The 27,817-nt window shown below is 56.0% G+C and overlaps 1 protein-coding gene across 1 annotated transcript; it reads right to left on the bottom strand.

Moving 5' to 3' along the window:
- Positions 1-49: 49 nt before the first annotated feature.
- CLPTM1 (CLPTM1 regulator of GABA type A receptor forward trafficking) lies at positions 50-27,396 on the bottom strand. The gene is made up of 14 exons (XM_057711801.1): positions 27,309-27,396; positions 21,813-21,925; positions 15,138-15,261; positions 14,120-14,278; positions 11,628-11,745; positions 7,290-7,375; positions 6,380-6,500; positions 5,529-5,773; positions 4,701-4,794; positions 2,573-2,763; positions 2,210-2,305; positions 1,754-1,889; positions 938-1,105; positions 50-769 (listed from the first exon to the last, which is right to left on the bottom strand). The coding sequence occupies exons 1-14, from the start codon at positions 27,378-27,380 to the stop codon at positions 510-512; spliced, it is 1,983 nt and encodes a 660-aa protein (XP_057567784.1). The 5' UTR covers positions 27,381-27,396; the 3' UTR covers positions 50-509.
- Between the last annotated feature and the right edge of the window lie 421 nt (positions 27,397-27,817).

Below are 27,817 nucleotides of genomic sequence, written 5' to 3'. Positions count from 1 at the left end.
TCCAAGGTGGCAGAGGAAGGACAGCACGAGGTGGGGGGGGGTTGTTGAGTTTAAGTTAAACACCCATAGGAATTTATTAAATCCAGACTGTGTTAAAGGGCGGCGGTCTGGGAGGAAGGGGGGTGGTGGGGGATCGAGGGACAAGATGATGGATGGCCGTGGGCGTCCCACAGGGGGGCCTCCCCACACAGGGGCCCCAGCCCTTCCCCCGCCTGGCCCACCCCCTCGGCCGCGCCACGTCGGCTTCACCAGGATTCCCAATGGTGCTGGGCCGGCCGGGCGAGATGGCTAGAAACACAGAGCAACAGACAGACGGCGCCTCCACAAACAACGAGCCCTGGCCTGCCCCGGCCCCCACGTCACACACGGGGCCCCGGCTGAGGGGGGCCTCCCGCCGCCCTGGCCCGATCTGTCCAGGGAGAGGGCAGCGGGGAGGGGCGGCAAGGGGGCCAGGGCGGCGGGGGTGGTGGTCACCAGGCGCCGGCGTGGACGAGGAGGACCAGGAGCGGCTAATCCTTTTTTTTGTCCTCTGCTGGCTTTAGAGGGGCTTCCTGGGGCTCGCTGGCAGAGCTGGCCCCCTGGGTGGGCTCTGTGGGCGGGGGTGTGGAGGCCTCCTCCCTGGCGGTGGCCGTGGTCGTGGTGGGAGCGGGGACAGACAGGAGGGCCCCCGCTGCTGTCGGGGCCTCGCCACTCATGCCAAACTCGTTCACCCGTGTGGGGTCGACGCGGTAGATCCACCGCTGGTAGAGGTAGATGAAGAAGACCACATCTGGGGGAGGGCAGGGGGGCAGCGTGAGGGCGAGGGGCAGGGCCCACCCCCACCCCCACCCCCACCCGGCTCACCGGCAGGTTGGTGGGTGGGAGGTGGTCCTGCAAAGAGTGGGCCGTGCCCCCTCAGGCTGAGCCCCAGCCCACCCGCCTGTCCACCCGGCCTCACCGTCCCGCAGGCAGCCGATCCGGTACATAACAGGCATCTTGATGACAAAGGCGAACAGGTCATCAATGAAGGTGTTGAGGGCCTTGTAGGTGAGCATGCGCCAGGGCAGGTGGGCCACAGACTTGAGCTTGTAGTTGATGAACAGCTGGGGTGTCATGGTGATGAAGCCTGTGGCAGCAGGGAAGGGGCACCCGTGAGCAAAGGAGGGGGCGTCCCGACCCTCCACTCTCTGACTACTTTTCTGGCCTCTGTCCCTTTACTCGCTGTTCCAGCCACGCTGGCCCCCTTGCTGCTTCCAACAGCCCAGGCACAGCCTACCTCAGGGCCTTTGCACTTGCTCTGCCCTCCATCACTTGCTCTGCCCTCCATCACTTGCTCTGCCCTCAGATCTCTGCACGGCTCCCTCCCTGGCATCTTTCAGGCCTCAGTTTGCACACCGTCTCCTTGGAGAGGTGTCCCCGAGCAGCCTCTCAGCCCTCCTTGCCCTGGCCCCTGCACAGCGCTCATCACATGCCGCAGCCCACTTGTCTGCTTCTTTACTCTGTCGGTTCCCAAGGACGAGGACTGAAATGCACTGTCCAGGGCTTCCCGGAAGCCCTCCTTGACCCCCCAGACCGGAAAGGGAACCTCTTTGAGGCTGCTCACGTGCCACCCCTGTGCACCCCAAAGTGTCCCTGTCTGGGGACGGGTCTGTCTCCCTCCTGGACCTCAAGCGCCAGGAGGGCGGGACCAGGCTGACTTGCTGATTGCCGAGGCCCCAGCACGAGGCTGACTGCTGCTGGAGGCCTGCCCCGACTGCGGGGGCCGCGTGCTCACCGAAGGTCAGCAGGAAGCCGTAGAGCATGCTGAGCACCCAGGAGTACCAGCCCTTGTGCTCCAGGTACAGGAGGCTGTAGACGGCGTAGCAGCCCAGGAGTGGGAAGAGGATCCAAGACAAGTACCGGAACGCCATCTGTGGGGCACAGGCCAGGGCCGGGACCCGGTTCCTTAGGCCCCACCTGGCACCCCTGGTCCCCGCCCTCCCACACCCACACCTGGTCTGGCAGGCCAGCCCGGGGGGAATTTCCAGGTGGCGCTTGGAACTCTGGACTAGGCCAGGAAATTTATGTGGCAGGCAGGGGACACGAGAGGGTATGACACGAGCTGTAAAGCATGGGGCTGTCGAGCAACAGGCAGACCTCAGCCCCCTCAACCACTGCCCATGCTCTGGGCCTCCAGGAGCCTGCGGGTGCCCGGAGCCCCTCCCTGGGGCCCACTGTGGGGGACACTCACATCGTCATACACTTTGGTCGAGGACTCAACGTATGTGGACTTGTCTTTGAAGGTCGGGCGGGGGAAGAGTCCTGCCACCTTGTGCTCCCGGTCCAGCTGCAGATGGGGAAGGAGGTCGTGACCCGCGGCCGCGCGGGCTTCCGTCCCCCAAGCCAGTTCTAGCCCTTGCCCTTCCCCACTGTTCCCAGTTCCCCTGCCCCACGTGTGACCCAAAAAATCCCCTGGTGCGAAAATCCCCTTGGTCTTGGGAGTGCGGCAGGCATTGGGAATCCCCCGGGGGCCAGCTCCAGGGTCTGGCTGGGCCACATCACCCCGCGCCCAACCCCTGGCAGCTCCCGAAACAGCATGGCAGCCCGGCCTTACCCGGACATCCATGACCTTGGTGATCTTCCAGAGGTCGATGAGGACCCCGATGAAGACGCTGACCTGGACCACGAAGTTGGTCTCATTGTCCAGGATATAGAGGAGGACCACGAAAGACTGGAAGACGCCAAAGAAGACGGAGCGCACGGACAGGCCCTCCAGGGACTGCCGGCTGTTCCAGAACTGGATATCTGTGCGCAAGAGTTGGGGGGAAGCCAGGAGGGTGAGGAGCCTCCGAGTCCCTCCTGAAGCTCCCTCAAACCCCGCCGTCCTCAGACCCTGGGGCGGCGCTGGGTCTGCCATGGGGGAGGGTGTACACTACTGCCCCTTCCCGAGACAGTCTGCTCCATGGGCGCCACCCGGAGCCCCAGGCGGGCAGGATCTCTGCAGTCCTCACGCTGGACACACCCTGCCCCCCAGGGTGCAGTCCCTTGATTGGCAGTGATGGTGACAGTGACCGATGCCATGTTCCAGGGCTCCTCAATTGCTAAGTGCCACATCCCTAAGGCCACACAGCCTGACCTGGCAGAATCTGCAGGGAAGCCGGGTCTGTGTGACAACAGACCTGAGCTGTCCCCCCTGGCGCGGTGGTGCCTCCGCTGGGTGGGGAGGTCTGGGACATGCACTTTAAGACCACCTCTGCCAGCCCACGGCCCCGAACCCGTGAAGGAACTGGCCCATATTCCCTGGTGGTCCAGTGGTTAAGACTCTGTGCTTCCACTGCAGTGGGCGTGCATTTGATCCTTGGCCAAAAAAAAAAAAGGAAAAGGAACTGACCCACAGACACGCTCGGGGCATACACAAGGGCTGTGGGCTCTGCTCTCCAAACGAAGCTCCTTCCAGTACTACTCTCCCAGACCCCCTGCCACCCCCCCAGGGCCCAGCTCAGCCCCTCTCCCAGCCCCCTCCCCTCCCTCATCGCCATTGGCCAGATGAGGATAATGGCATCACTGGACCCTGCCTGGACTGTGTGTCCAACACCTGCTGCCACAGGAGGCCGACCCAGCAAGATGCCTGTCTTCCAGGGGAGAAGCCAGGCCCGAGGTCACACAGGGGCACGACCTGGGTGCTGGCCGCCCATCCGGCTCCAGAGCTCCAGCACATCCCGCAGGCATACGCCTCTCCTGTCAGACCACTGGACCCTGAGGAGACCTGAAGGGGACACTCACAGGATCCCCCCAATCCTACCTGGGAAGAATGGGTCTAAAGACAGGGTTCTGGTGGGGGGGGGGGTGGATCCGAGTTGCACCTCAGACCAGAGAGGCAGCAAGCACACGGCCTAACGGACTCCTCCCTACTGGGGTCGGCGCCGCTCACTGTTTGGTTTTGATGTTATCATTTTCCAGAAAGTAACCCAATCACAGCAACATCCTCTAAGTACTATGATGAGGGTAACAATGACACCCATACAGTACTGCCACTCCCAGAGCAGCAGGCCTCCTTCAGGCCCGCGTTCTCCGAGGCAGGGAGAAGTGGCCGGCAGGGCCTGGAGCACGAAGAGGCAGCCGCAGCGGGCTGCCTGGGCTCAACCCTGCCTATGCCACTTGGGAGCTGTGTGACTTGTGGGCCAGTAACCGCCTCCCCGAGCCTCCGGGTCCTCGCCATAAACACGGGGGTGACGACGCTGCCTCGCAGGGCTGTGGCTGGGGGGCCTCAATGAGCTCGCTGGTGAGGGCACCCGGGCGCTTGCGGCCAGTCCCCCTCAAGCGCTGGCCATCACCACTGTTGGCCTCTGGAACCCTGGGGCCCTCCAGGACGGTGCTGTCACTTTCCCACCCAGGTGGGCTCGGTCCCCTCAACCCTGAGGGGTCTTCCCCAACAGGCAGCCTACCGGGCAGGGTGGCAGGAGCAGCTCTGGGGCTTCCCTGCTCCCAGTCTTGGAGTTCCCCGGCCCTGCTTCCTGGCGGGGCCGTCCTGGCCTTTGCCAGAACTGCAGGCCCAGCCCCTCCCCCAGCGCCACGCCCGGTGGATGGGAGTTTCTGGGCTGGGAGCTGGCGGTTGCTCAGCAGGCCTCTGGAGAGTGGGGCTGACAGGCCCCAGGTAGGGGGAGGGCCCTATCCTCCCACCATGCCCCACCTTGTCCCCAGTCCCCCGTGGCCTCTCACAGGGCCCAGGGTCCCACCCCTACCGTTCTTGAAGGCCAGGAACTCAAAGACACTGTGCACGATGGACACGATGATGGTGAGTGCCAGCAGGTAGGGGTTGGTCTCTAGGAGGGCAACCTGGGTGGGGGAGGGGAGACGGTGGTGAGTGCCGCCGTGGCCGGCCGGGGGCTGACCGCCGCCGCGCCTTCATCGGCCAGCCCGCCTCTCCTTCCTGAGCCCCAGGAGAACCTGTCGATATTCCCCACGGACCTGACCCCGGGGCTTCCCAGAGAGGGAGGCGGGGTGCTGGCCAGGAAGACGGCAGCTCAGAGGTGGGCAGGTGGGCACAGAGAAGTGGGCGAGGGGTGCACGAAGAAGGAGGGAGAAAGATGGAGACAGAGGAGAGACGGGGAGACAGCAATGGTGGGGAGGCAGAGTAATCACTGAGAGAGATGAAGGGACCCTCGGAGCAAGGGACAGAAATCCAACACCAAACACAGCCCCAGGCAAGCGTGGCCAAGACTCCACATGACAGACACGGGCAGAGAGGAGGGTGATACGCAAGGACACTGTGAGAGGGAGCAGAGACACTGAGTCAGAGCCCAGAGTCAGCGCGGCAGGCCACAGGGCCGAGGAAGCAGGGAGGGCCGCACCCAGCCAACAGAGACGCCGTGACAAGGAGGACCACGGACGGTCGGAGTCAGCCAAGGCCTGCCTCCTGGTCCCTGCAGGGAGGGGACCTGGGGAGGTTGTGAAACTGTGGGCAGGAGAGCATCGGCCAGCGGTCCCCAGGCCGGCAGGCCGGCCCGCTTCCCCTTCCCCTCCTGCAGCCCAGGAAGGGGCTGGGAAACCCCCGACCCCCACCACCTCACCTTCACCGAGTCCTGCTCCTCATCTGACTGCTCATACAGCTCATCGCCCAGGAAGTTCCAGGGCGACTTGGTGCTCTGGGCGGCGTAGAGCTGCCAGCGCCAGAGTGAGAGGGGGCAGAAGGAGACTCGGAGCGGCAGGCTGGCCAGACTCTCGTTGATGGGGTAGTAGTCCTTCTGTAGGTTCCAGTAGTCGTTGAAGTAGATGATGGGGTAGTAGTCACCGCTCACGGCGTCAAACTTCACATCTGCAGACACACGGGGCGGGGGAGCCTCTCAGCCCAGGCCAGAGGCCGCAGGCACCCGCGGGGGGGGAGACCCCTCAGTCTCCAAGGACAAAGGCGGCAAATTCAGATGTTTGCAGGGACCTGACAGAGACTGCAGGACAGGGAGCATTTCTTGGCTGTGCCAAGGAGCCAGAGGGCTGCTTGACCTCAGGGAGAGGGCAGGGCAGGGCAGGGAGGGCAGGGTAGGGAGGGCCGGGCAGGCCCCAGATGAAGGGGAACAGCTGCCGCTCAGCTCCAGACTACGGCTGCCCTGAGGTCACCACGCGTCAGGCTTTTGTAAAAGAAGTCAGAAATCTGGGTGCCTAAGTGACGCTGCCCCAATTTCCAAGGCTGGCAACAGGTGCACATTTTCTGAGACAAACTCATGGGCTGGATGAGACCAGCTTGGGCACAGGGTGGTCAGTGCTGGAGTCACCGGGGATGTGGGAGGGAGAGACAGAGGAGTGCCTAGACGGGCAGGGCGGGAAGCCTGGGAGGGCAGAGATCTATCAGAGGTCTCGGGGCGGGGGTGGGGCCAGGAGACAAGTAAATGGCCTGGTCAGGAGCCCAAGAGGGCGGGGGGCTCACACTGGTCCAGGGGGGGAGGCACGCTGCCCTTCACCCACGGCGTGTGGTCATCCACGATGTTGATGGTGATGTTGGGGTGCCAGTGGGAGATCACCTCCACGGGCCCGTAGTCCTCGGCCCTCTGAGGGGAGACGGGGGGGTGGTGGGCCTCAGAGGCACCTGCTCGCTTCCTCCCGAGGACGCCCGTGACAATCGCGACGGCACAAGAGCAACCACCATAGGGACCACCGGCCGAGGGCTCACCCTGGCCCGTCCCCGTGCCAGCCTCTAGACCCCACTGCCCTGGCTCCCCCAGCTGCCTGAGGGAGAGAAAACCCAGGCCTGCCGATCTGGGTGGGACGGTGCCCCAGGCTGCACAGTGCAGCCCCGCGACAGCACACGTGCGGGGCCCAAGCGCAGCCTCCCTACTCGGGGGCCGCCCTCCTGCCCAGAACCACCTCGTGCAGAGGAAGACTCCTGGTGCCACCACAGGTTAACATCCCTGGATTCACGGGGAGTGTTCCTTCTAGAGCCATGTTAGTGGGTACCCTGCGCCGGGCCGAGCCTGGGCTCTGGGGCCGGGCTGCTTGGGTGTGAATCCCAGCCCTGCCACTTCCCGGCTGGGACATTTGGGGCCAATCTCCCTGTGACGGGACCCACCCAACAGGGCGGGCGAGAGGCTTCCAGGTGGGTGCGTGTACGGTGCGCAGAGCGCCGCCCTGCCAGGACCAAACGTCAGCTGTAACCTCACCCGGAACCCCCCGCTACTCCCTGGGAGCTAGCTCTGGGGAGGGAAATTGAGGCTCAGAGAGCTGAAAGCTCCCCCAGCGGCTCAGTGGTGATGCCAGAAACCAACCCCCGCGGGCTGGCTGCTGGGCTGGGGACGAGCCGGGAGGCACCCCCAGGACCCGACGTCTCTGCTCGGGTTTACCTTGATCATTTCCGGGTCGGCTTCCGTCTCTCCTGTCAATAGGTTCTTGGTTTTCTGAAACCGCCGGCGCTTGTATTTGTTGATCACTGTGGGTGGGGAGGCAGGGAAAGCGGGTGGACGTGAGACTTGTTGGCACGCGCGGGACCCAGGCCCCAGACCTGTGCCCACCAACAGCTGCTCACCCAGCTCCCGGCTCCCACGCTTCCACCTGCCAACCGACAATAACGGCAACCAGAAAGGCTGCACGGCCTTCCCAAATCTCACCCAGCCCCAGGTGCCCCATCCTTACGGCGACACCAGCACCCACCACGTTGCCCCAGGAGTCTTCCTTCCCCGGGATTTGCCGCCTCTGTTCCATTAGCCCGTCCTGGGTGGACGGCAGGTACCTCAAATCTGACCACCGCCGCCCCCTCCCCACCAACCGCCAGCCACAGCGCCCCCTTGTGGGTGACGGCAGTCACCTCCTCGTTGGCCTCCCGGTGGCCACTCCTGCCCCCTAAGATCCAAGGATCTGATCAGGTCCTCCTGCTGTCGGCTCCCACCGCCCCGGGCAGGGCTGCTGAGGTGCTCACCATGGCCCCACCAACCTCTCAGCCCTCGCCCACCCTGCCCCTTTCTCCTCAAATGCGCCGACCTTGGGCCTCTGGACGTGCTGCTGCGTCTCCCTGGCAGGGACCCAGCAGGGCTGGAATCTTCCTGGTTGGATCCTCCCCCTTCCAGCCCCTGGTTAAACGGCCCCTCTGCCCACTCCACTGAAGGAGGCTGCCGGGCCTGCTCCTCGCCATTCCTGCTTCCTTCACGACAGTCCATCACGACCCACTGGTTTACTTGTTTGCTGTCTGTCCCCTCAACCAGTCTGAGAACCCCAGGTGGGTCTGGGCCTGTTTGGGGCCCTGGTGTAACCCCTGCATGGGGCTGGGCCCACAGGGACAAACAGGAGGGCTGATAAATACGAACAGGTGGGCTAAGACAGTGCAGGAGAAGGCTGAGGGCCGCCGACGTGAGAAATACTTTGGGGCTGTGAATTGCAGGGCAGAGTGGACCTCACTTCCTCTTGCAGAGGCCAGGTCAGCCATGGGCTCCCTGCCACCCTGCCCCGAACCCTGCCAAGACATGCCGGGAGGGCAGGGCTGGTGCTTGTTTATGCTACATCTCCCCGCCTCCAGCCTGGCCTGGGTAACTTTTCAGTTCCGCCTTATGCTGAGACAACACAAGGCCCATCCCTCCTGTGACTTCGCCATCCTGCCCCCAGGGGCTAGGGAGAGATGGGGAAATGGGAGAAGGAACTGGCTAAGAGTGGGGGCCCTGGGGTCACATCCTGGCTCTGTCTCCCAAGAGCTGAGGGACGTCAGTGGGCTATGTCACCTCCCTGGGCCTCAGTCCCCTCTCTGGAGAATGGGGATAAAAGCCTCGCCTCTTTTGGGCAGGACCACTGGGAAGTGGCTCTCTGTCCTACAGAGCCCAGCCACGCAGAGCGTCCCTGCATGTCACACTGACACACACCACAGGGCCCAGATGCCTCGCACCCGCTCAGAACCGGGGGTTTCTGGATTCTACGGACGAGCTCACATTCAAAACCACTTTTGGGAACTGACTTAGGGTTTCAGCCCAGGGCTGGCTGGCTGCTCTTACTGTTCCCACAAATATCATCCCATCACTTCTATCATTAATGCATTTGAGAACTTGCCCCATATTGGGCGAAAGCAGTAAACACCCAAAGGTGGGCGTCCTGGAGAATAAATTCTAGGGGGACATACTCCACTGTTTTCCACATCCGTGAGAGGCTGTCCGGGAAAGGAGGGGGCTGCGCCCGGCCAGCCCCAGAAAAGAGAGGCTTTGGCTCAGGTGCAGAACATTCTGCAACCTAGTGACACCCAGACGGGATTACGATATGAGATGGACCTGGCTTCCGTATGGAGGAAGAAGCCCCTTTTCTTGGAGTTAAAAATTCCGGAACCATACCCTGAGCACGGACAATGTGACTGGTCGAAACTGAAATGTGCTGTGAATGCAAAACACACGCTGGAATTTGAAACTTAGTGTAGGAAAAAGAAGAGTGTGTCTTAAAATATCTTGTTAGTTGTTTTATACTGAGTACATGCTGAAAGGACCACATGTTGATCTCAACAAATTACTAACATTTATTTTATGGTCTTTTTTTTTTTTACTTGGCTACTTAGAAAACTTAAAACGCCTTCTGTGGCAGGCACTGTATCCCTGTGGGACAGTACTGCACTAGAGTCCTGATCACTGGCCCTTCGGGGAGGGGAGGAGGGGGCTTTTCCAATCCCACACTCTCGCTCTGTGCCCCAGAGTGGGCGGGTGGCCAGCTCCACATTTCTCCACGCCCCTGCTCTAAGGGGCCCCAGCTGTGAGGCAAGCCTGGGGATCCCAGTGGCTTCTCAGGTCCACAGGCTGCGGATTCTGTTTGGCAGACCACGCCAACACCTGTCACACAGACCATGAATATGACCTCACCGCACAATGACAAGGATCACATTCACCAAAGACAAAACCACCAAAGATGCTGGCACTGAGTGTGGCTGATCGGTGGTAACTGGGACACAAGCGAGCAGCCGCCCACCTGGGTTACATTCAAGGCAACCTCTGAGGCGTCAGGCACATGTAACCCAGACTTGTGGGGACACCTCCGTGGGGACGGCCCCTGCAGGCCACACCCCCTCGGCCTGCCTCTGCCCGCATCTTCACAGACGCGCTCCACGGAAGGCAGCCAGCCAGCCGGGCAGAACGCCCTGCAGAGCACGGTCTGCAGACACACTCGCTTAGAACGACGTCATCACACCTGGGGGGGGGGTTACCAAATCAGCTTTGGGGACTGACACAGGGTCACTAGCTTTTTGTTTCATTCCGTGTAGATGGGTCACAAAAAATATTTTCATCCTTCGGGTTATTTTTATACCAAAAGAGGTAAGAAAAGACCTAACCCATGCAAATTAAAGTACATCTGTCGCTGTGCCACACAAAACAGCTGGAGGGATCTTAACCAAGTCCACAGGCGCAACAGAATTAAAGAGAGGTGGGGCGCCCAAAATTCATACAAAGGCAACGAGAGCTTTCTGTGGGGGGCGGGGGGGAGGATGAGGGGGTGTCTGTTCTCCCCATCTGCTGAAACTCAAGCACGGCAAGAGATTCCCATGACTGACCATCAGGAGACAGTGGACTCCACGACAAAAGACACAAAGAGCAGACCAAAAAACACCAATGATTATTAACTTCATGGAAAAGAAGTTGGACAGGAAAAGAAAAATGAACTACACACACTGTGTGGTTCAGATGGGAAGAAGAGTCACATACTCAAAACCAATTTGAATGCTGAATATGAATCTAATCAAATTATCTGCCTGAGCTGAGATTTCCTCTTCCAGAGTAGGAAGTCAAGAGATAATGTCGAAAGCTGAAAAACCAAGAAATCGCAGTATCATCTTGTTACTGGGAGCCTTGGAGATTAAGCAGCAGAAACAGTAAGCAGTTGCCTGTGGGGAGTGGAAACTGGGGGAGCACAAGACGGGGCGAGTAGAAGACAGATGAATTTCGCTGTCTGATTAAATTACTTGCATTTTAAGCCATGTACTTATAACAAGAGACCTAAAAAAGATTTTTTTAAAGAAGATGCCCTGGGCAGAGAGAACCTCAGTGTCAACATAAGGCCATGTGAGAAGTCCAAAAACGGCCACGGTTCTGACCCAGGGCTTCTTGGGATTTGCTCACCCGACTGGGATTCAGGGGGGCACCTGGCACCAGGAGGGTGGCCAGTGAGACAAGAATGGGGCCTGTCTGGTCATGTAGCCCTCAACAGCTTACCTCGTCAAGGGAGGCGCTGCTCAGAGATGCGCGTGCGAGTAAGGAGGCTCACAGCGCAGCCACGCGGGATGCATTCAAACCTGCAGCCTGGGAGCCTTGCACCACCCCACAAGACCCCGCAGGGCGGCCACCGTGCAGCACCCGTTCCAGGAGCGGCCCACACAGATGCAATCACGGAGAGCACACTGGATGCAGCCAATGGCACAGGGCGTCCCGGCCTCCCTCTGCCATCGTTCACTCACAGACTGTTCTGGAGCATCTGCTCTACCAGGCCTGGCACTGTGCACATGCCACCCCTGCTCTTCCCCTTCTTGGAAGTCCCTTTCTCCACCTGCTCTTTCTAAGCCGATTCCTCTCCTGCCTGCCCAAGGGCGTGCAGAGGCATGTAGGACACACGGGGTTCAAGCCTGGCCGCCAACCCCAGCCTCCCTGAGCACAGGGCTCCTGCCTGCCCTCGTGGACCTGGGCTTCGAGGCCCTCGGCACCACAGGGGCCCCAGGACAGGAAGGGACTTACTCCGAGACATGTGGACCGTGGCGAGCCGGCGGTACAGCGCCTTCTGCCGGGGGTCTGGGTGGAAGCCGCTCTTGGTGAAGTAGACGTGGATGTAGATGGAGCCATTCTGCTGGACGCTCTGCAAGGCAGGCCGACAGGGACAAGGAAACAGTGAAGCCCCTCACGATGCCCGCCCCCCGCAGCTTCCCCACCCCCATTCACTGAGTGCTCAGGGTGGGCAGTGTAGCTGAGCCGTTAGCTGGAGGCCAGACACAGGAGTCAGAATCCGGGCTCTGCACCATGGCTGTGCGGCCTCAGGCGTCGCCTCGCTGAGCCTCAGGGCCCGCCTGCAGGACGCACATCATCAGCACGGAGGGCACAGCAGGGCTGCAGGGATTATCCCAGGTCGCTGAGCATGGCCACTCGAGCACAGGGTAGGAACTCAGTAAACGCCAGTGGCCTTAATTCATGCAAGAGTAAAACAATGAAGGCCAGATCCCACTCTGGGCACTTCAGATGGTAACTGTCCCCCCCAGGGAGTTCACATCGCCACAGTGCACGTAAACCTTGGGCAGCAGGTCGTGTTATTAGTCCGTTTTCCAGATGCAGAGACTGGGGCTCACACAGAGAGGCCACATGCAGCAGGTGGATCTGAATCCAGCCTGTGGGCTCCCCTGTGGCCCTGCCTCTCGCCGTCTGTGTCCTTCCTCTCTGCCTGGGCCTTTCACCTACTATTCTCACCCCCCTGCCACCCCCACACAGATGAGGAAACCAAAGCAGGTGGCCACCTGCCTGAGGCGCAGGGTGGGTGGCTGCGGCCGCAGTGGAGCTTCTGTCTGACCTTCGTGGTGACTGGGATCCAGCCAGCCATGCTGCGTCCTCACTTCCCTGCCTTTTAAGTACACCTCTGTGTTAACCATGTTTTTTATATTGTATGCTGTTTTCACAACTGGCTGGGGAGAGACTGCCCCTCCCAGGGCTAGCTGACTCCTGGAAATAATAAATAACTGGCCTGCCTTTGAACACACCTTTAAAATGCAAACCAACAAAACCAACTCCACATCCCAACCACCCCTTTTATCTGACTCTCATACACCAGCCTGCACTGAATCACCCAGGGCAGGTTCCAGACAACTAGACACCACCCCTCTAGCCTAGAGCCCGCAGGTCAGCCAAGCCGGCCAGTCCTAAGCGGTTTCCCCATCTGCCCTGCCTTTCCTGTGGAAACCTCAATGAAGGCTTCAGCCTAGGCCTCCCCTTGCCCCTTCTGCGCCTGACCAAACCTGGTGCTTCCCTGTGTGGCCCTGCGTGTGCGGTGAGCCCCCCTCCTCTTGAGAAATGTAAGTAGTAAATTCTTTTTCCAATGGCTTTGGTCTCTCTGCTCAGTCACCTCCATCAATTAAAATCAGGTACAATGCAGACACCCTCCTACCACAGAGCTGGGAAGGAGGGTTAGCACCAAGTCCTTGGGAGCAGCTCTCACTGCCTGGCTTACTGCCCCTCCGCCTTCCTGGGGTCTTGGGGAGGGGTCTGGGGGCTGGACGTGAAGTGTCAGTGGGAGCCAGCCCTCAACACGGGCTAGCCTTATCTGCCTCGGAAAGAATGCATCCACTCACTGCTTCCAGCTACCCAAACAGACCAGACATGCTCCCTCCTTCCCAGGAGGCTGAGAAGACTTAATGGGGAGAAAGGAATGAGAGGGCAGCCCAAAAGAGATGTCAACATTCACAGATTCATCAAATTCATTGATTATTCAACAGTCACTGAGTCTGCACCCAACCCTCTGTTGGGCAGAGCTGGGGACAGAGAGATGACCAAGATGGTCTTGGCCTTACTGTCACAGGGTTCACAGTTTCATGAGGAAAAGAGATCCATAGTGAAAACCTCCCAGAGTTGGCACAGCTTGGGTGGGGGAGTCCAGAGAGGGTGTTGCCTGAGCCTGAGTGAGCATCAGGGAGAGCTTCCTGGAGGAGGCAGGATTTGAACCTGGGGCTGCCAGAGTCCAGAGCCAGACAGCCTGAGTTCAAAACTCTTACTTGCTGTGTGACCTCGGGTGTGGCTTCTCTGCACCTCAGTGTCCTCATCCGTCAAGTGGAAACAATAGTTTCCACTTCCTGGGGCTGCTGGGAGGTTTCCACTGGTCAGCCTAGCCTGGTGCCCTACACATAATCAGCACTTAATCAACATTAAGTATTATTTTCAAAGCAGGCTGCCTGACTGGCCACCCCCAGGGATGATTACTAATCTTGCAATGGTTTAAACCACAGATTCACACAACCTTGAAAGTAGCTGGGAGGATCCTAGGCCAATTCCAACTCCATCCACGTGGAAAGGTGAGGAGGACAAGGCCCAGAGATCTCCGGGACCTGCCTGTGGTCACACAGCATAGGAACTGAGAGTAGAGCCAAGCTTGGAACCTGGACTCCCAACTGCAGGACTGGGAGCTGGTTCAAGGAAATGCCCTTACTGCTAGCCAAGCTGCCTTGGGGCCAGAAACCAGAAGCCATCCCCACCTGCGGAATGTCGAGCTCAGCAAAGTGCTCGTAGCAGCCATCTGAGTTCTCGCCGCTGGTCCAGTCGCCGTACACAAGGTCATGCTGCTCCCAGAAGAGCGCCGACGTGGCGTTGAAGTCCGTAAAGTGCTCGTGCTCGGAGATATACACGTGCAGGTTCTGTTGGGAGGGAGGTGGGGGGAGCTTCGTCAGAGTGGCTTAGAGGAGCCTCTGAAGCTTGACAGATGACGAGCTGTGGCAGTGCTCAGCGCACTAATAGGAACAATTTGGGGTGGGGGGTTAGCAGAGAGAAGAGTAGCAGCTGGTAGAATAAGTTTCCTCTCTCCTCATACCCCAACCATGTCCGTCCTGGGCTAAGTCTATGGCGTCTAAGAGGAAAAAACAATTAAAGAACGGCCAGCCTGCCAATTAGGATTTGGGGTTAGAAAGGATCTGGACCTCCCTGAATTATCTTCCCTCTCGGCCTTTCATGGGCTTCTTGGTCAAAGCTCTGCAGGCTTACGGATAAAGCCCAGTCAAGACGCAAGCGTCAGCCGGCTACTGAGAACCCAAGGCAACTGGGGAGCCGGCCTCGGGACTCCCTCCTTTCCCAAGTCCCCATGGCCATCTCTGTCCAGAGCCCAGAGGCCCACTGATAGAGAAAAGCTGAGTGGTGGTCACCCTGCTGGCCAGAATTCCGTGACAGTGGGAACCCCGGAGCTGCAGAGAGCCACAAAGGTGGCAGAAGCCAAGATTACTGAGATTACAGAACAGCTGCTGCAGAGGCTCCTGAACGCTGCCCCTCTTCCCCAGAGAGGGCACCACCACAGACCCAAAAGAATTTACTTGTTCCTTATAGTGTCACCTGAGTGACTCAGGTTTCACGGGCTGAAGACGGACCTAGTCTCTCAACCCTGGACTGCTCACAGAACTGCTGGCGACCAGGGAAAGCGTCTGTCCCGACGGCCCGCGTCAGTGCCCCCCCCCCCACCACCCCCTCCGCTCCGCTCCCGGGTCTGGCCTCCTAGCCGGCCGTTACCATTAAAGTGTCTTTGGGGAACAGGTTGCGGCTGGCGACGCGTGGGGCTCCTCCGGGGCCCGCCTGGTCCTGAGGGGCCGGCCCTCGGCGGAACCAGCTGCTGATGGCCCAGATGATGAAGATCCTGGAGGAGGCAAGCAGGGCAGGCGGTGAGTCCCCGCGCCTCTTCCTCCCAACGTGGGTCTGCCTGACCTTCTGGCTCAGCACCTGCTGGGGCCGGCCCTGAGGGCTGATCAAGTAGGGAGAGTCCCCGAGAAGGCAGCTGCAGGGCTGCTGAGATGACAAGATGCCCCCGAAGGCCACGTCTGCGGACAGACCCCAGACGCTTGTGTTTGCCAGCATGGGGGGCCTGGCGCTGACTCCCTGGAGTCTGGTGGCCACAGGGGTGCAGGGGCTTGGACACTCGAAAACTCAGAACGAGGAAACCTACTGTCCTAGTCCCCTGGGATCCCAAAGTGTGAAGACCCTAGAATCCGGAATCCCAGCATTTTAGAGGCACTGACATTAGGGAGAGCAACATTTCAGAACCTCAAGTCCACTGAAAACTGGAGAAGCAGACTGTAAGCAATGGGTGAGTTCCTATTTTTAGTAGCATTGGGCTAAGTTATTGAGACCAACTCTCCTGTTGGAAACAACTTGGAAAAGCTTGATAAAAATTAATACAGTAAGAATACACTGACACTAGTTTTACGTTTATAATGATATATCTTGATATAGCAATATATTCTATGTGTTCTTTTGTTTTCTCACATATTTTTAACCAAGTTTACATACATAATATATGTAAACATATATTCTTAAAAGCACTGAAGAATGGACAAGACCTACCAGGCAAAAACTAAAAGGAAGACGGGAATCAAAGAAGTAAAGGAGCACTGGAAGCTTCTTCTTTTTTTTAATTGAAGTATGATTGATTTACAATGTTGTGTTAGTTTCAGTTTCAGGTGTACAGCAAAGTGATTCGGTTATATATATACATATTTTTATATATATATATTCTTAACAATATATGATATAATATATATCTAATCTTTTTCAGATTCTTTTCCATTATGTTATTACAAGATATTGAATATAGCTCCCTGTGCTATACAGTAAGTTCTTGCTGTTTATCTTTGTTTTTTTTTAAAGCTGCTTTTTTGTGTCTGAGGGCATTTGTTAGGTGTTTTGATGGGTGAAGAAAAATGTCAGCCCAGGGCCCACATGAGGTAACCAGAGACCTACTCTATGAGAAGCTAAGACCCCACAGGGCTCCCTGCCCAGGAGAAGAGGAAGAAGGCACGGGCCAGCCCTCCTCAGGAGTCACACACCGAGTGGGCATGGCCAATGCCTTGAACCTGGTTCAAGGAGACCCTGACTGATAATGTCCAGGCAGCCACCAGAGGCAAAGCAAGTCTTCTCTGCAGGAAAAAGCTTCATCCTAGGCCTGAAAAGATTCCTATAAATAATTTTCCAAGTATGACGATCACCCCACAGCCGGGCGAAACACGGAAACAAGACACTATGAGTGAGAACCAGCAGAAACCAAAACCAAAATCTGAGATGCTCTGGGACTTCCCCGGTGGTCCAGTGGGTAGGACTCCGTGCTCCTAATACAGGGGGCTGGGTTCGATCCCTGGAGCGGGAACTAGATACCACATGCATGTTGCAACTAAGAGTCCACATGCTGCAAGTGAAAAAAAAAAGATCCCACGTGCCATAACAAAGATCCCATGTGTTACAAGTAAGACCCACCACAGCCTAAATAAATAAATAAATAAATAAATAAATTTTTTTTTAAATTTGAGATGCTCAGGGCTTCCTAGGTGGCGTAGTGGTTGAGAATCCACCTGCCAATGCAGGGGACATGGGTTCGATCCCTGCTCCAGGAAGATCCCACATGCCACGGAACAACTAAGCCCGTGCGCCACAACTATTGAGCCTGCGCTTTAGAGCCCGTGAGCCACAACTTTTGAGCCCATGTGCTGCAACTACTGAAGCCCACGCGCCTAGAGCCCATGCTCTGCAACAAGAGAAGCCAAGGCAATGAGGATCCCACGCACCACAACAAAGAGTAGCCCCCACTCACCATAGCTAAAACAAACAAACAAACAAACAAAAAAAGACCCAACACAGACAATAAAATAAATAAATTTATATATAAAAAAATCTGAGATGCTCAGAACCATTGAACTCTGAAGTTTCAGAATTTGTTACAAAACCCTCAAAATGTACACTGAGACAGAGCTTCCAAAGTATCCACACTCTGAATAACATGACAGAAAAAAACTGAAATGTATGAGAGTCATTTTCTCAATTTACAAAATTGAATAGGCACCATACACAGTCTTTGAGTTGTAAACAAAGTGGAGGTATTTCCAGGATACACTGTTAAAACAGAAGGGTGAGATGAAGGAAAGTGTATAGAGTATCAGTCCATTTTTGTGTAACATACTATGTTAAAGCAAAAACCAAAACCAAAACCAAAAAAACCCAAAAAACCTGGGCTGGGGAAAGAGAAATGGGAGTTAGTGTCTAATGGGGACAGTTTCAGCTGGAGAAGATGAAAAAGTTCTGGAGATGGATGGTGATGGCTGCACGATAATGTGAATGTACTTAATGCCACAGAACTGTACACTTAACTATGGTTAAAATGGTACATTTTATGTTACATATATTTTGCCACAATAAAAAGAAAAAAAAACAATCTGTAATGCACCTTTATGTCAACATAAAAGCAGAGAAAGGTATAAAATACACTTTCCCTTGGTTTGGGGGAATAGGGAAGGCCTAGAGGTAAGCAAAAACAAAACAAATGCCTCAAAACATCATACTGTCTTTAAAAAAATTCTGCACAATAAAAACATCACGCACGTGAAGCAACCTGTAAAAGGATCACCACCGACACAGTGATGATGAATGATGGCTACCTTTAGGTGATTCTTATTTTCTTCATTATGCTTTTTCTTTTTTTAATATTTTTTAATGGACAAAATTAAAGTCCCATAATAAAACTGTAGCAGACTGCTAGTTGTTTCCCAATATTCATCTTCCCCTTCTCCCTCAGAAAGAAAACTAATTTTTTTTTTGGCTGCATGGCATGCAGGATTTTAGTTCCCTGACCAGGGATGGAACCTGTGCCCTCTTCATTGGGAGTGCAGAGTCTTAACCACTGGACCGCCAGGGAAGTCCCCAAACTCCTAAATTTTAACTGGACCCCTTGGCTACCTGGAATAAAGACAAGTCCAGTCTTACAGCTAAGTGTGGACACATGGTGAAGTTCTGGACAGTAAAATGTGAAAACAGTGTGTTATACTGGACTTTGGGGAAGTGTCTTAAAGAGAAAGAACATCCCTCCTTCGTTTCTTCTTCCTTCCTGGAATGTGGACGTGATGGCCTCATCCTCAGCAACCATCTTAGGCCATGAGGATAAAGGGCAGAACCTAGCAATTGTGGAGCAAAGGGCAGGAAGGAATCTGGGATACAGAAGACCACAGAATCCTGGTCTGCTTAGGTCCAGAATAATAAATGAGACAGAGGGAAACTTCTATGGTGTTAATTCAGGTCTCTCAGATACATACATCTCTGTAATTATTAAATGAGACAAGTACTTGATTACAGGTGTGAAAAGCAATACAGTTGACCCTTGAACAACAAAGGTTTGAACTGCAGGTGTCCACTTATATGCAAATCTTTTTCAATAGTAAATACTACAATACTACAGAATCTGTGGATGGTTGAATCCGTGGATGTGGAACCAAAGATATGGAGGAATCGCTGGTATAGAGGGCCAACTATAAGTTATACATGGATACACAGGTCGGCACCCCTGATCCCTACGTTGTTCAAAGGTCAACTGCTATACAAGCAGAGAAGTTCAGTGCTCAGCCTCTAAGCTGCAATATCTGGATCCAAAGCCCAGCTCTGCTACTTTCTGACTGTGTGACCTCAAGCAAGACTCTTACCCTCTCTAGGCCTCCATTTCCTCAACAGTTAAAATGGTAATAACAACACTACCTACCTTGTAGGGTTGTTACACACACACACACACACACACACACGATATATACATCATCTACAATGGAGCCTGGTACCTACAGTCAGTGCTTTAGGAGTGATAGTATTACTGTTATTTTCATCACAGGAAAAAAGCATACAAAAAACTTTGGAATGGAGAAACACTACAAGGGAATTCTAGTGTGAGTGGGTGCTTCCCCACGGAGCCCCAAACCACGCTGAAGGGCAGGATCAGGCACAGGGACTTGCCTCTGCCTGTACAAGCCATGGAGCCTTGGGGTCCGGGGTCTCAGGGGCCATGGCCCAGCTGAGCCATCTGCTGCCTCCCCTAAGGGCCCTGATGCACAGGGCTGGGGAGGGTCTGCAACTGGCGATCTCTGGGGACCCCTCCACTTCCAAGAGAGGCTCCCATTTTAGTAAATATGCTGAGAGAGAGTGTGGGAGCAAGGACACCCACAGGCAGCGCTGCCCTGACTTAGCGTGTGGCCTGCAGGGGCCCACCCACTCCGGGCTTCTGCGTCTCCGTGTGTAAGACCAGGCAGACTGGACCAGACATCCTGTAGGATTCCAGATCCCCCGTTCCCTGAAGAACATCTGTGCGCACCCACCCACCCATCATGGGCCCTCTCAAGGGCCTCGCGGACACTGCCCTCCATCCTCACCTCCCAGGCCAGAAAGCCCTGCCCTAGGGCACCAAGGCTGGCCCTCACCTACCGCTTTTCAACTTACTGGGGTAAGCAAATAAGAGAGACTTCAAATCCTCCCTCCCACCCCAAGCAGGCATTCTACATTCACAGAAAAACTTTAAGTATATGAAAAAGCATGAAAACTCTCCCTCCCACTCCACCCCCTACTCCAGGTAACCACTGATATAGTCAAAGGATGCACAGAAAACCATGGATTCTACCTTCTACTCTCAAAAAAGGCCATTCCTTTTTTTTTTTTTTTTTGCGGCTGCTTAGGGTCTTTATTGCTGCGCACAGGCTCTTCTCTAGTTGTGGAGAGTAGGGGCTTCTCTTTGTTGTGGTGCGCAGGATTCTCATTGAGGTGGCTTCTCCTGCTGTGGAACAGGGTTCTAGGCGTGCATGTTTCAGTAATTGTGGCTCGCGGGCTCAGCTGCTCCGCAGTATATAGGATCTTCCCAGACCAGGGACTGAACCTGTGTCCCCTGCACTGGCAGACAGATTCTTAACCACTGCGCCACCAGGGAAGTCCCAAAAAAGGCCATTTTCATGCAATCTGCTTGATGCTTCAGAGTCTGAAGGCCCCTGAAAACAAACCCTGAATCCCATCTAAGAAGCCCAGATGGAGATGGTCTCCGGGCACCCACCAGGACTGATTCTTGGTGTTGCCTGGTTTTAAGGAAGGAAATGAGCCTCCACTGCGGCTGTATTACAAATGTCTATCTGAAGGAAGCTCCCCTATGTATTGATGCAGAAAGATTTCCACGATATATTGTTAATGAAAAAAAATCAAGGTGCAGACCCGTAGAAAATAGGCTACCTCTTATGTAAAAATGAAGAGAAAGATAAAAATAATCTTTATTCCTAGCTGCTTGAAGCATGAAAAGAAGAAACTGATATATAAGAAAATTCTAAGTCCTTATTGGACACGGGGGCACGAAGAAGGGAGGGAGTGGCATGGGGAAGAGAAGGGAGGGGCTCCACGGATGAAGAAACCAGTCCCAGGTAGATCCCCCCGGCCCGCTCCCAGCAGCTCCCCAGGGACTCAGTCAGAGGTGAAGCCTCCAGAAGGCAGGCAACGTGCTCCCGGTGCCCAGGAATGGTCATACGCATCCACATATAAAAGGATCACCACCAGCCAGGCTCAAAAGAACAGCCTGTGCGACTCCACTTTCAGGAGGTACCCAGAGTAGTCCAATTCACAGAAATGGAAGGCAGAATGCTGGGGGCCAGGGGCTGGGGATGGGAGGGAGAAATGAGGAGTTAGTGTTTAATGGGTACGGAGTTTCAGTTTGGGGAAGATGAAAAAGATCTGGAGGTGGATGGTCTGATGGTTGCACAACAGTGTCAATATCCTTAGCGCCACTGAATGGTGCGCTGAAAGACAGTTAAAATGCTAAATGTTATGGAATGCAGATGTTGTGGCTGAATTGTGTCCCGGCCCCCTCCAAATTCATGCGCTGCAGTCCTAACCATCAGTATCTCGGCGACTGTATGTGCAGGTAGGGCCTTTAAAGAGATGATCAAGGCTAAGTGAGGTCATTACCTAGGGTGGGCCCTAATCCAGTCCGACTACTGCCCATATAGGAAGGGGAGATTAGGACCGACACACACAGAAGACCATGAGAAGACACAGGAAGACAGCCAGCAACCAGCCGTGGCAAGAGGGCTCAGGGGAAACCAGACATCCTGGCACTTCAATCTCGGGCTTCCAGCCTCCAGAATTGTGAGAAAGTAAAAACGATCTCCACCAATGATGGCCATCCTCAGTGATTCTTTCCTCTTTTTTTTAAAAATTTTAATTTCTTCTTTTGTTTGGCTGTGCCATGTGGCATGCAGGATCTTATTTCCCCGACCAGGGATCGAACCCGTGCCCTCTGCAGTGGAAGCTCAGAGTCCTAACCACTGGACCACCAAAGAATTCCCTCCTTTCCTCTTTATGCTTTTCTTATTTGAACTCTTTTCAATGAACAAAACGAAAGCCGCATCTGCTCACCTGAACAGCACGCCTTTGATGACCTGCCAGGCATTGGGTGCTGGCGGGGGTGGTGGGTTCTGGGGCTGGGTCTCCGCCGGCGGGTCCCTCCCGATGCTGCCATTGCTGGTCACCTGCAGGGACAGAGGCCAGGGTGAGGAGTGCGGATGCATCCTGAGGCACCCAGGCTGTCGTAGGCACCACTGCGTGCCAAAGGCCAGCAAGGGCTGGGCACAGAGGGGGTGCCTGGCCCAGCCTGGGCGTCAGGGAGGGATCCTGGAGGAGGAGACATCAGAGCTGAGCCCTAAATCATAACCAGGTGGCCAGTGCAGAGGAGGCAATGAAGGAAGCAGCAGGTGCAGGTGAAAAGGTGAAACGCAGCTGACTCTGAGGACAGGCCAATGCTTCTGGGGCAGGATGCAAGGAGGTGGCTATTGGGGACAATGCAGAAGGGGTCAGGCGGCAGCTGTCAGATTCTGCAAGGCATGGGTTTATCTGAAATGTCCTCCGTGAGCAAACAACTCTTGACGCCTCCTCTGTGGCCAGTCCTGTAGGGGGGCCATCCCTCCAGAGGCTCCAGATCCAGCAGGTGAGTGAGACACAGAAAAACACAACCAGAGTGTGAGCCACGCTGCCATGAGCCACACGGAGGTGTGTGAGATGTACACAGCACAGCCCACCCCGGGAGACCAGAACGAGGAACATCGCCACTGGCAGCTGGGCAAACGGGGGCTCACAGAGCCTAAGCCACTTGTCTGGGTCACTCAGGAAGGACGATGGCAGCACGATGATGGGGGTTGGGCAGGCCAGGGAGTCAGGCAGGACTTCCCAAAGAAAGAATCTTCACTCAGAAACAGAAGCTCAGAAGCGGAGAATTTCATGATGTCAGGCTGGAAGGGCCCGAGATGGGAAAATTCTTCCTGCCCCTCTCTTTCCCCCTGCTGGCTCCCCTGTCCTGCCCTCTTCCCTCCTGCCAGCTGTCTCCTCACCCCCAGCTTTTTAAAAGGCAGAACCAGGACTATCATGATCGCTGTTAGGGGGCAGCATTGCCCAGCCCAGGGCTGGCAGAGAGCAGGGGCTCGAGAAACACCCGGGGAAGCAAGAGACGCTCCTTGAAGGGCTTGCCCTGAACACCCAGGCCGCCCAAATCCACCCGTTCCAGGGCCTCCCCAGTCCCCCCACTTCTGCTCCAAGCCTGCTGCTCTGCAATGTCTTCTATCAGCTTCAAACGCCCCTGAGAGCAGGGACAGGGGCCCCCACAGCCAGATGAAGCTGCCACGAAGCTGAGGCCAGCATTTGTTAAAGGTGTCACTTGTCACTTCCTGTCCCCTTCACCAGCAAGGGCTCTCTCCTTTCATCTCCCAAAGTGCGGGACAGCACTGTGGTGAAAGGCAGGGGCTCTGGGATCTGACAGACCTAGGCTTCCGGCCGGTCCCACGGTTCCTGGCTGTGAGATCTTGGGCGTGCCACTTCCCCTCTCTGACCCATAATACCAGTATGTTCAGGGCAGAGAAGATTTCCTTCGTGTATTGAAAAAAGTACTTCCCAGGCACCAGGCCTGGTGCTGGGCGGTGGGATTGGTAGTGGCCACACAGCTCTGGGCCGTGCCCTCCCAGAGCTCTGGGTCTAGAGGGAAACACACCAGCAGCACAGTAAACAGGATAATTAACAATGGTAAACGGGAAAGTGATCTGGAGGAAACAAGCAGAGGGGGTGATGGCAAAGAGGTCGCCTGGTGGTTAGGGAGGCCTCCCAAGGAGCTGTCTGATGTCTGGGTGAAGGGTGTCTAGCCGAGAGAAAAGCTGTGGGCAAAGGGCTGGCCGAGGGGCAGGTGAGGTGAAATAGGCACAGGGCCCCCTCGTTCGGGGCTGGCCTCGTTCCTGAGAGCAATGGGGGTGGGGGGAGGAGGCACAAGCAAGGGTTTCCAGTAGGTCTGAGCTGATTCTGGGTCAAGAAAAGGAAGCGTGAGACCAGGCCAGGATTGGAACCCACGTCTGGCTGGCTCCCAGGTCTATTCTCTTATGCACGATGGTAGACAAGCTGGCTGGAAACACTCCCAGGGAAATGCAAAGGAAAACCAAATGCAAAGGTGCCACTTCATTAGGACGGCCATAATCAAAAAGACGGACAATCACAGGTGCTGGCGAAGATGTGGAGAAACTGAAGAGCTGTACACTGCTGGTGGGAGAAATGGAGCTGCTGCTTTGAAAAATACGGCAGATACTTAAAAAGCTAAATGTGCCCCTGCCATCCGAACCAGCACTCCCACTCCGAGCTCTCTGCCCGAGAGAAATGAGAACACACGTCTACATAAAAGCTTATATGCAAACGTTCATGGCAGTGTTATTCATAAAGGCGGAAACAACCCAAAAGTCTTTCGATGAATGACCTGTGATGGATCTGCACGATGGAATACTACGGAGCAATAAGCAGGGACACTGCTGGGGGCAGAGAAAGTGCGAGAGGCAACAAGGGAGCGTTCTGAGGGGATGGGAGCGTCCTCAGACCACACTGTGGTGGTGGTTGTACCACACAACTGCGTAAATGTACTGAAAGCCACTGAACTCTGCACTGACAACAGGTCAATGTGACAGTATCTAAATTATGCCTCAACAAAAAGGTGTAAAAGGGTAACTCTCCGGTGGCTTCACTTCCCTCAGAGTAAAGGCAAAGGTGTCACCATGGCCTCCAAGGCCTGGCATGATCCTCCATGCCCACCTGCTCTCACCCCTCTCCCCTCAGTCACCGGCTCCAGCCGCACCAGCCTCCCCACTGCTCCCTCATCACACCAGGCATCTTCCACCTCAGGGCCTTTGCACTGGCTGTTCTCTTTACCTGAAAGGCTTTCCCCCACCATATGTGTGACTCCCTCCCTCATGTCCTTTAAGTCTTTGTGCAAATGTCACCTTCTCAGAAAGCCCTTCCCAGACCACTGTATTTAAATGGCAACCCTCCTACCCACCCCTCACCTCCTATGCTTCTCCCCAGCTTTAGTTCTGTCCATGGCAGTTATCACCATCCAAGCTGCTGTATATTTTTCTTTTTTACCTTGTTCACTGTCCCTGTCTCCAGCCCCACCCCACTCCCCATCCCCAGCCCCCAACAAATACAGTGGCTCCAAGAGGGCAGGGCCTCAGTGTTCTTCACAGCTGTATCCCAGCATCAGCTTGGGGACGAGCATGCAGTGGGGACTGCACTCACATCAGCTGAAGGAATGATTATCAGAGCTGTGGGCCTGGTGTCTGAATCCCCGGCTAAAGGAGAAGCAGGCTGGCTGGAGCAGGAGATTGCTGAGGGCCCGCCCATGAGCCAGGCGACAGCAGTGGCGGTGGGTGTGGACATAGCAGTGACTAAGACATAGTTCCTGGACCCACGTGCCCAGCCTCACACACAATCCCCAGAACACTCATGAAGGGGCCCAGGAAGCAGCTGAGGCCATGAGATTGGACCGGGGCTGGGAGCAAGTCGGGACATCTTCCCTGACTGCCTGGATCCACCATGGGCATTCCACCTCAGCCTAGCCTCTGCCTCAAGACACATTCATTCCACAAACGCTGAGTGCCTGCTCTGTGCCCGGTCCTGAGCTGGGCAGCGCTGGGCACACAGCGGTGACCAAGACAGTTCTGGCTCTGCCCCCCAGTCTGAGAGGGTCAGAGATGCTTCCCAGGGGAGAGAACACCTGAGATGGACAGGGCTAACAAGGATCAGGCAGGTAAAGAGGGGAGAGACACATGCAAAGACTATGAGGAGAGAGAGTGCTCGAGGAACACTCCTGGAAATAAAAGAGCTTCACAGTGGCTGATGCTCCTCTTGTCCAGTGACTCAAGCAGAGACAATTCTGCCCCCCAGGGGACACTTAGCAACATCTGGAGAGATTTGTTGGCTGTCACAACTGGGGAGGGATGGATGTGCTACTGATATCTAGCGCGTAGAGGCCAGGGATGCCGCTAACCATCCTATAACGCATAGGACAGCCCCTACCACGAAGATTATCCAACCCCAAGTGTCAACAGTGCTGAGCTTGAGAAATTCTAGTCTAGTCTGAGGGGAAAAGGCAGATCATACAATGTCTTGATCTGCCAAAGAATTTGTACTTAATCCTGAAAGCAAAAGAATAAGTCTTAAAAGATTTCAGGCAGAAGTGGGACAAGAGGAGATCTTGGGTCAGGGTTCGGGTGGGGTGCTGGTCTCTGTAAGCTCAGGGCAACCAGAGCACCCTGAGCCCTAGCCTCTCTGATCACCCCCCACCCAATAATCAAGAGAAGCACAGAGGGGGAAAGACCTTCTTTCAGCAAGACTGGGAAGCCCCTGAAGATAGGGACAAACATTTCCTAGGGCTGCCCCCTTGGCCAGGCCCCCAGTTGAAGATGCTGAAAAGATTCAGACCAGGAATGCTGGCTCTGTCACACAAATCTCACCCTAGTGTCCTCCCCAGATGTCTCTTCTCTGGGCTCCCTCAGTCTCTGACACAGACTTTTTGTCACCATCCTTGTCATCCAGGATTACAATTCTCTGTTTACACACCAGTCCACTCTCTCACTCCACCGATGAAGGGACATGGCTGCGGCCACCTCTGTGGCCCATCACAGGGCTGGCCCTCCTGTCCAATCCCTCCATTTACCACTGGAGAAATGAAGGCCCAAAGGGGGAAAAGAACTTGCCCAAGGTCACATAGACAGTCAGCTTTAGCTTCATTTTCCCTTCCCAACCTGTACTTCTCTCCCTTGTGCTGCCTCCCACATGTCAGCGACATCCCAGCGGGTGGGTGGACAGCACCTCGCTGTCACTCCATCGATTCCCTAAACGTCTGAAGAGTGGCTGCCTGAACTAGTACGTTCTGCAGCCTCGGTTTAGTTGAAGTGGCAATGGGTCAGAAATCATCAGTACCAGGACTAATTCCCCTATAGGACTAATGTATGCTGAAAGTAAACCCATCTCAGTCCCGACCCCCCTGCTTCAGCAATGGCTGCGAAATTCTACAGCGAATGGATCCCAAATCTAACCTGGGTGACCTTCTGTAAGCGCCTCAGTCTGTTCCTTGGATTCCTGTCTATGAAATGGGTCTGTCAGCCTCCACAGCGCGTGCCCTTATCCACGATGATTGCCTGACTTCCCCAGAGTTAGAAAACTCCCAATTAATCAATCATTGCCTACACCTAGAGCACCCCGTGAACGCCAGCCCACTCTAGGAACGGTTCTTGAGCCTGCAATCGCGGAGTAGAGAACCCAGGGTGCCTGGGTACAAGTCTGCGCCCCTCCGCGCCACTGTCTCGGCTCAAGCAACGAGCCTGGTGGCCGCCCGGCGCGAGCATGCAGGGGACCCGGAGCGCAACAGGGCCCCGCACCCCGCACTGTCCAGCCTCCCGGGCCGCCCGGCCCCGCCTGGGCCCGGTATTCAAGGTCCCACTGAGCAAGGAGCCCCCAGTGCACCGGATTCCGTGGAAAGAGGCAGGACACGCCCCGTGGGAGGCCCCCCGGGTGGGGTAGAACCCCTCAGGCCCCTCTCGGCCTCCGTACCTGACCGGAGCTGCCTCCCCCGGCCGCCACTACGGCGCTGCCGGCCCCGTCCGCCTCCTGCGCCGCCGCCATCTTCCCGCTCCGGGTCCCCGCCCCCGCCGCCAGCCCCGCCCCGTCCCCGACGGCTCCCCCGCGATCGCGCGAGATTTCACGCTTTGCCCGACCCGCCGGCCACCGTAACCCGCAAGAGCGCCTCGGCCACGCCTCTCAGGAGCAGCTTCCGGCTATGAAAGGCCCAACCAGGCCACCGTCGCAGCCCGTTTGTTTTCACCGCGTAGACACACTGCGTGCCCTGAATTCCCAGGACTTTCTTGGCCAACATGTACGCTTCCCATAGCCTTTCTGTCCCCTCGAATAACCCGGCCTCTTCCAGTTATCTGAGCCTCCTGGGTCATCCAGTCCGCTTCTCCCCTCCGAGTCTTTTAAGTTCCAAGTTTCTTGAGCTTTCCCGGCCACCGTAACACTTCGAGACGCTCCAGTTGAGCCACGCCCCCTCCTGCGTTAAAGGA

Source organism: Hippopotamus amphibius, chromosome 16, assembly GCF_030028045.1.
Source record: "Hippopotamus amphibius kiboko isolate mHipAmp2 chromosome 16, mHipAmp2.hap2, whole genome shotgun sequence".
Classification (NCBI taxonomy): Eukaryota; Metazoa; Chordata; class Mammalia; order Artiodactyla; family Hippopotamidae; genus Hippopotamus; species Hippopotamus amphibius.
The sequence above is the reverse complement of the archived record's forward strand: the minus strand, read 5'-3'. Positions and strand labels throughout refer to the sequence as shown.

Coding starts and splice junctions, on each gene's coding strand:
- CLPTM1 (XM_057711801.1), bottom strand. CDS start 27,380: ATGGCGGCGGCGCAGGAGGCGGACGGGGCCGGCAGCGCCGTAGTGGCG. Junction 1,890..2,209: donor CGACCAAAGTGTATGACGAT/GTGAGTGTCCCC, acceptor TGTGCCCCACAG/ATGGCGTTCCGGTACTTGTC. Junction 770..937: donor GATCGGCTGCCTGCGGGACG/GTGAGGCCGGGT, acceptor GCCCTCCCCCAG/ATGTGGTCTTCTTCATCTAC.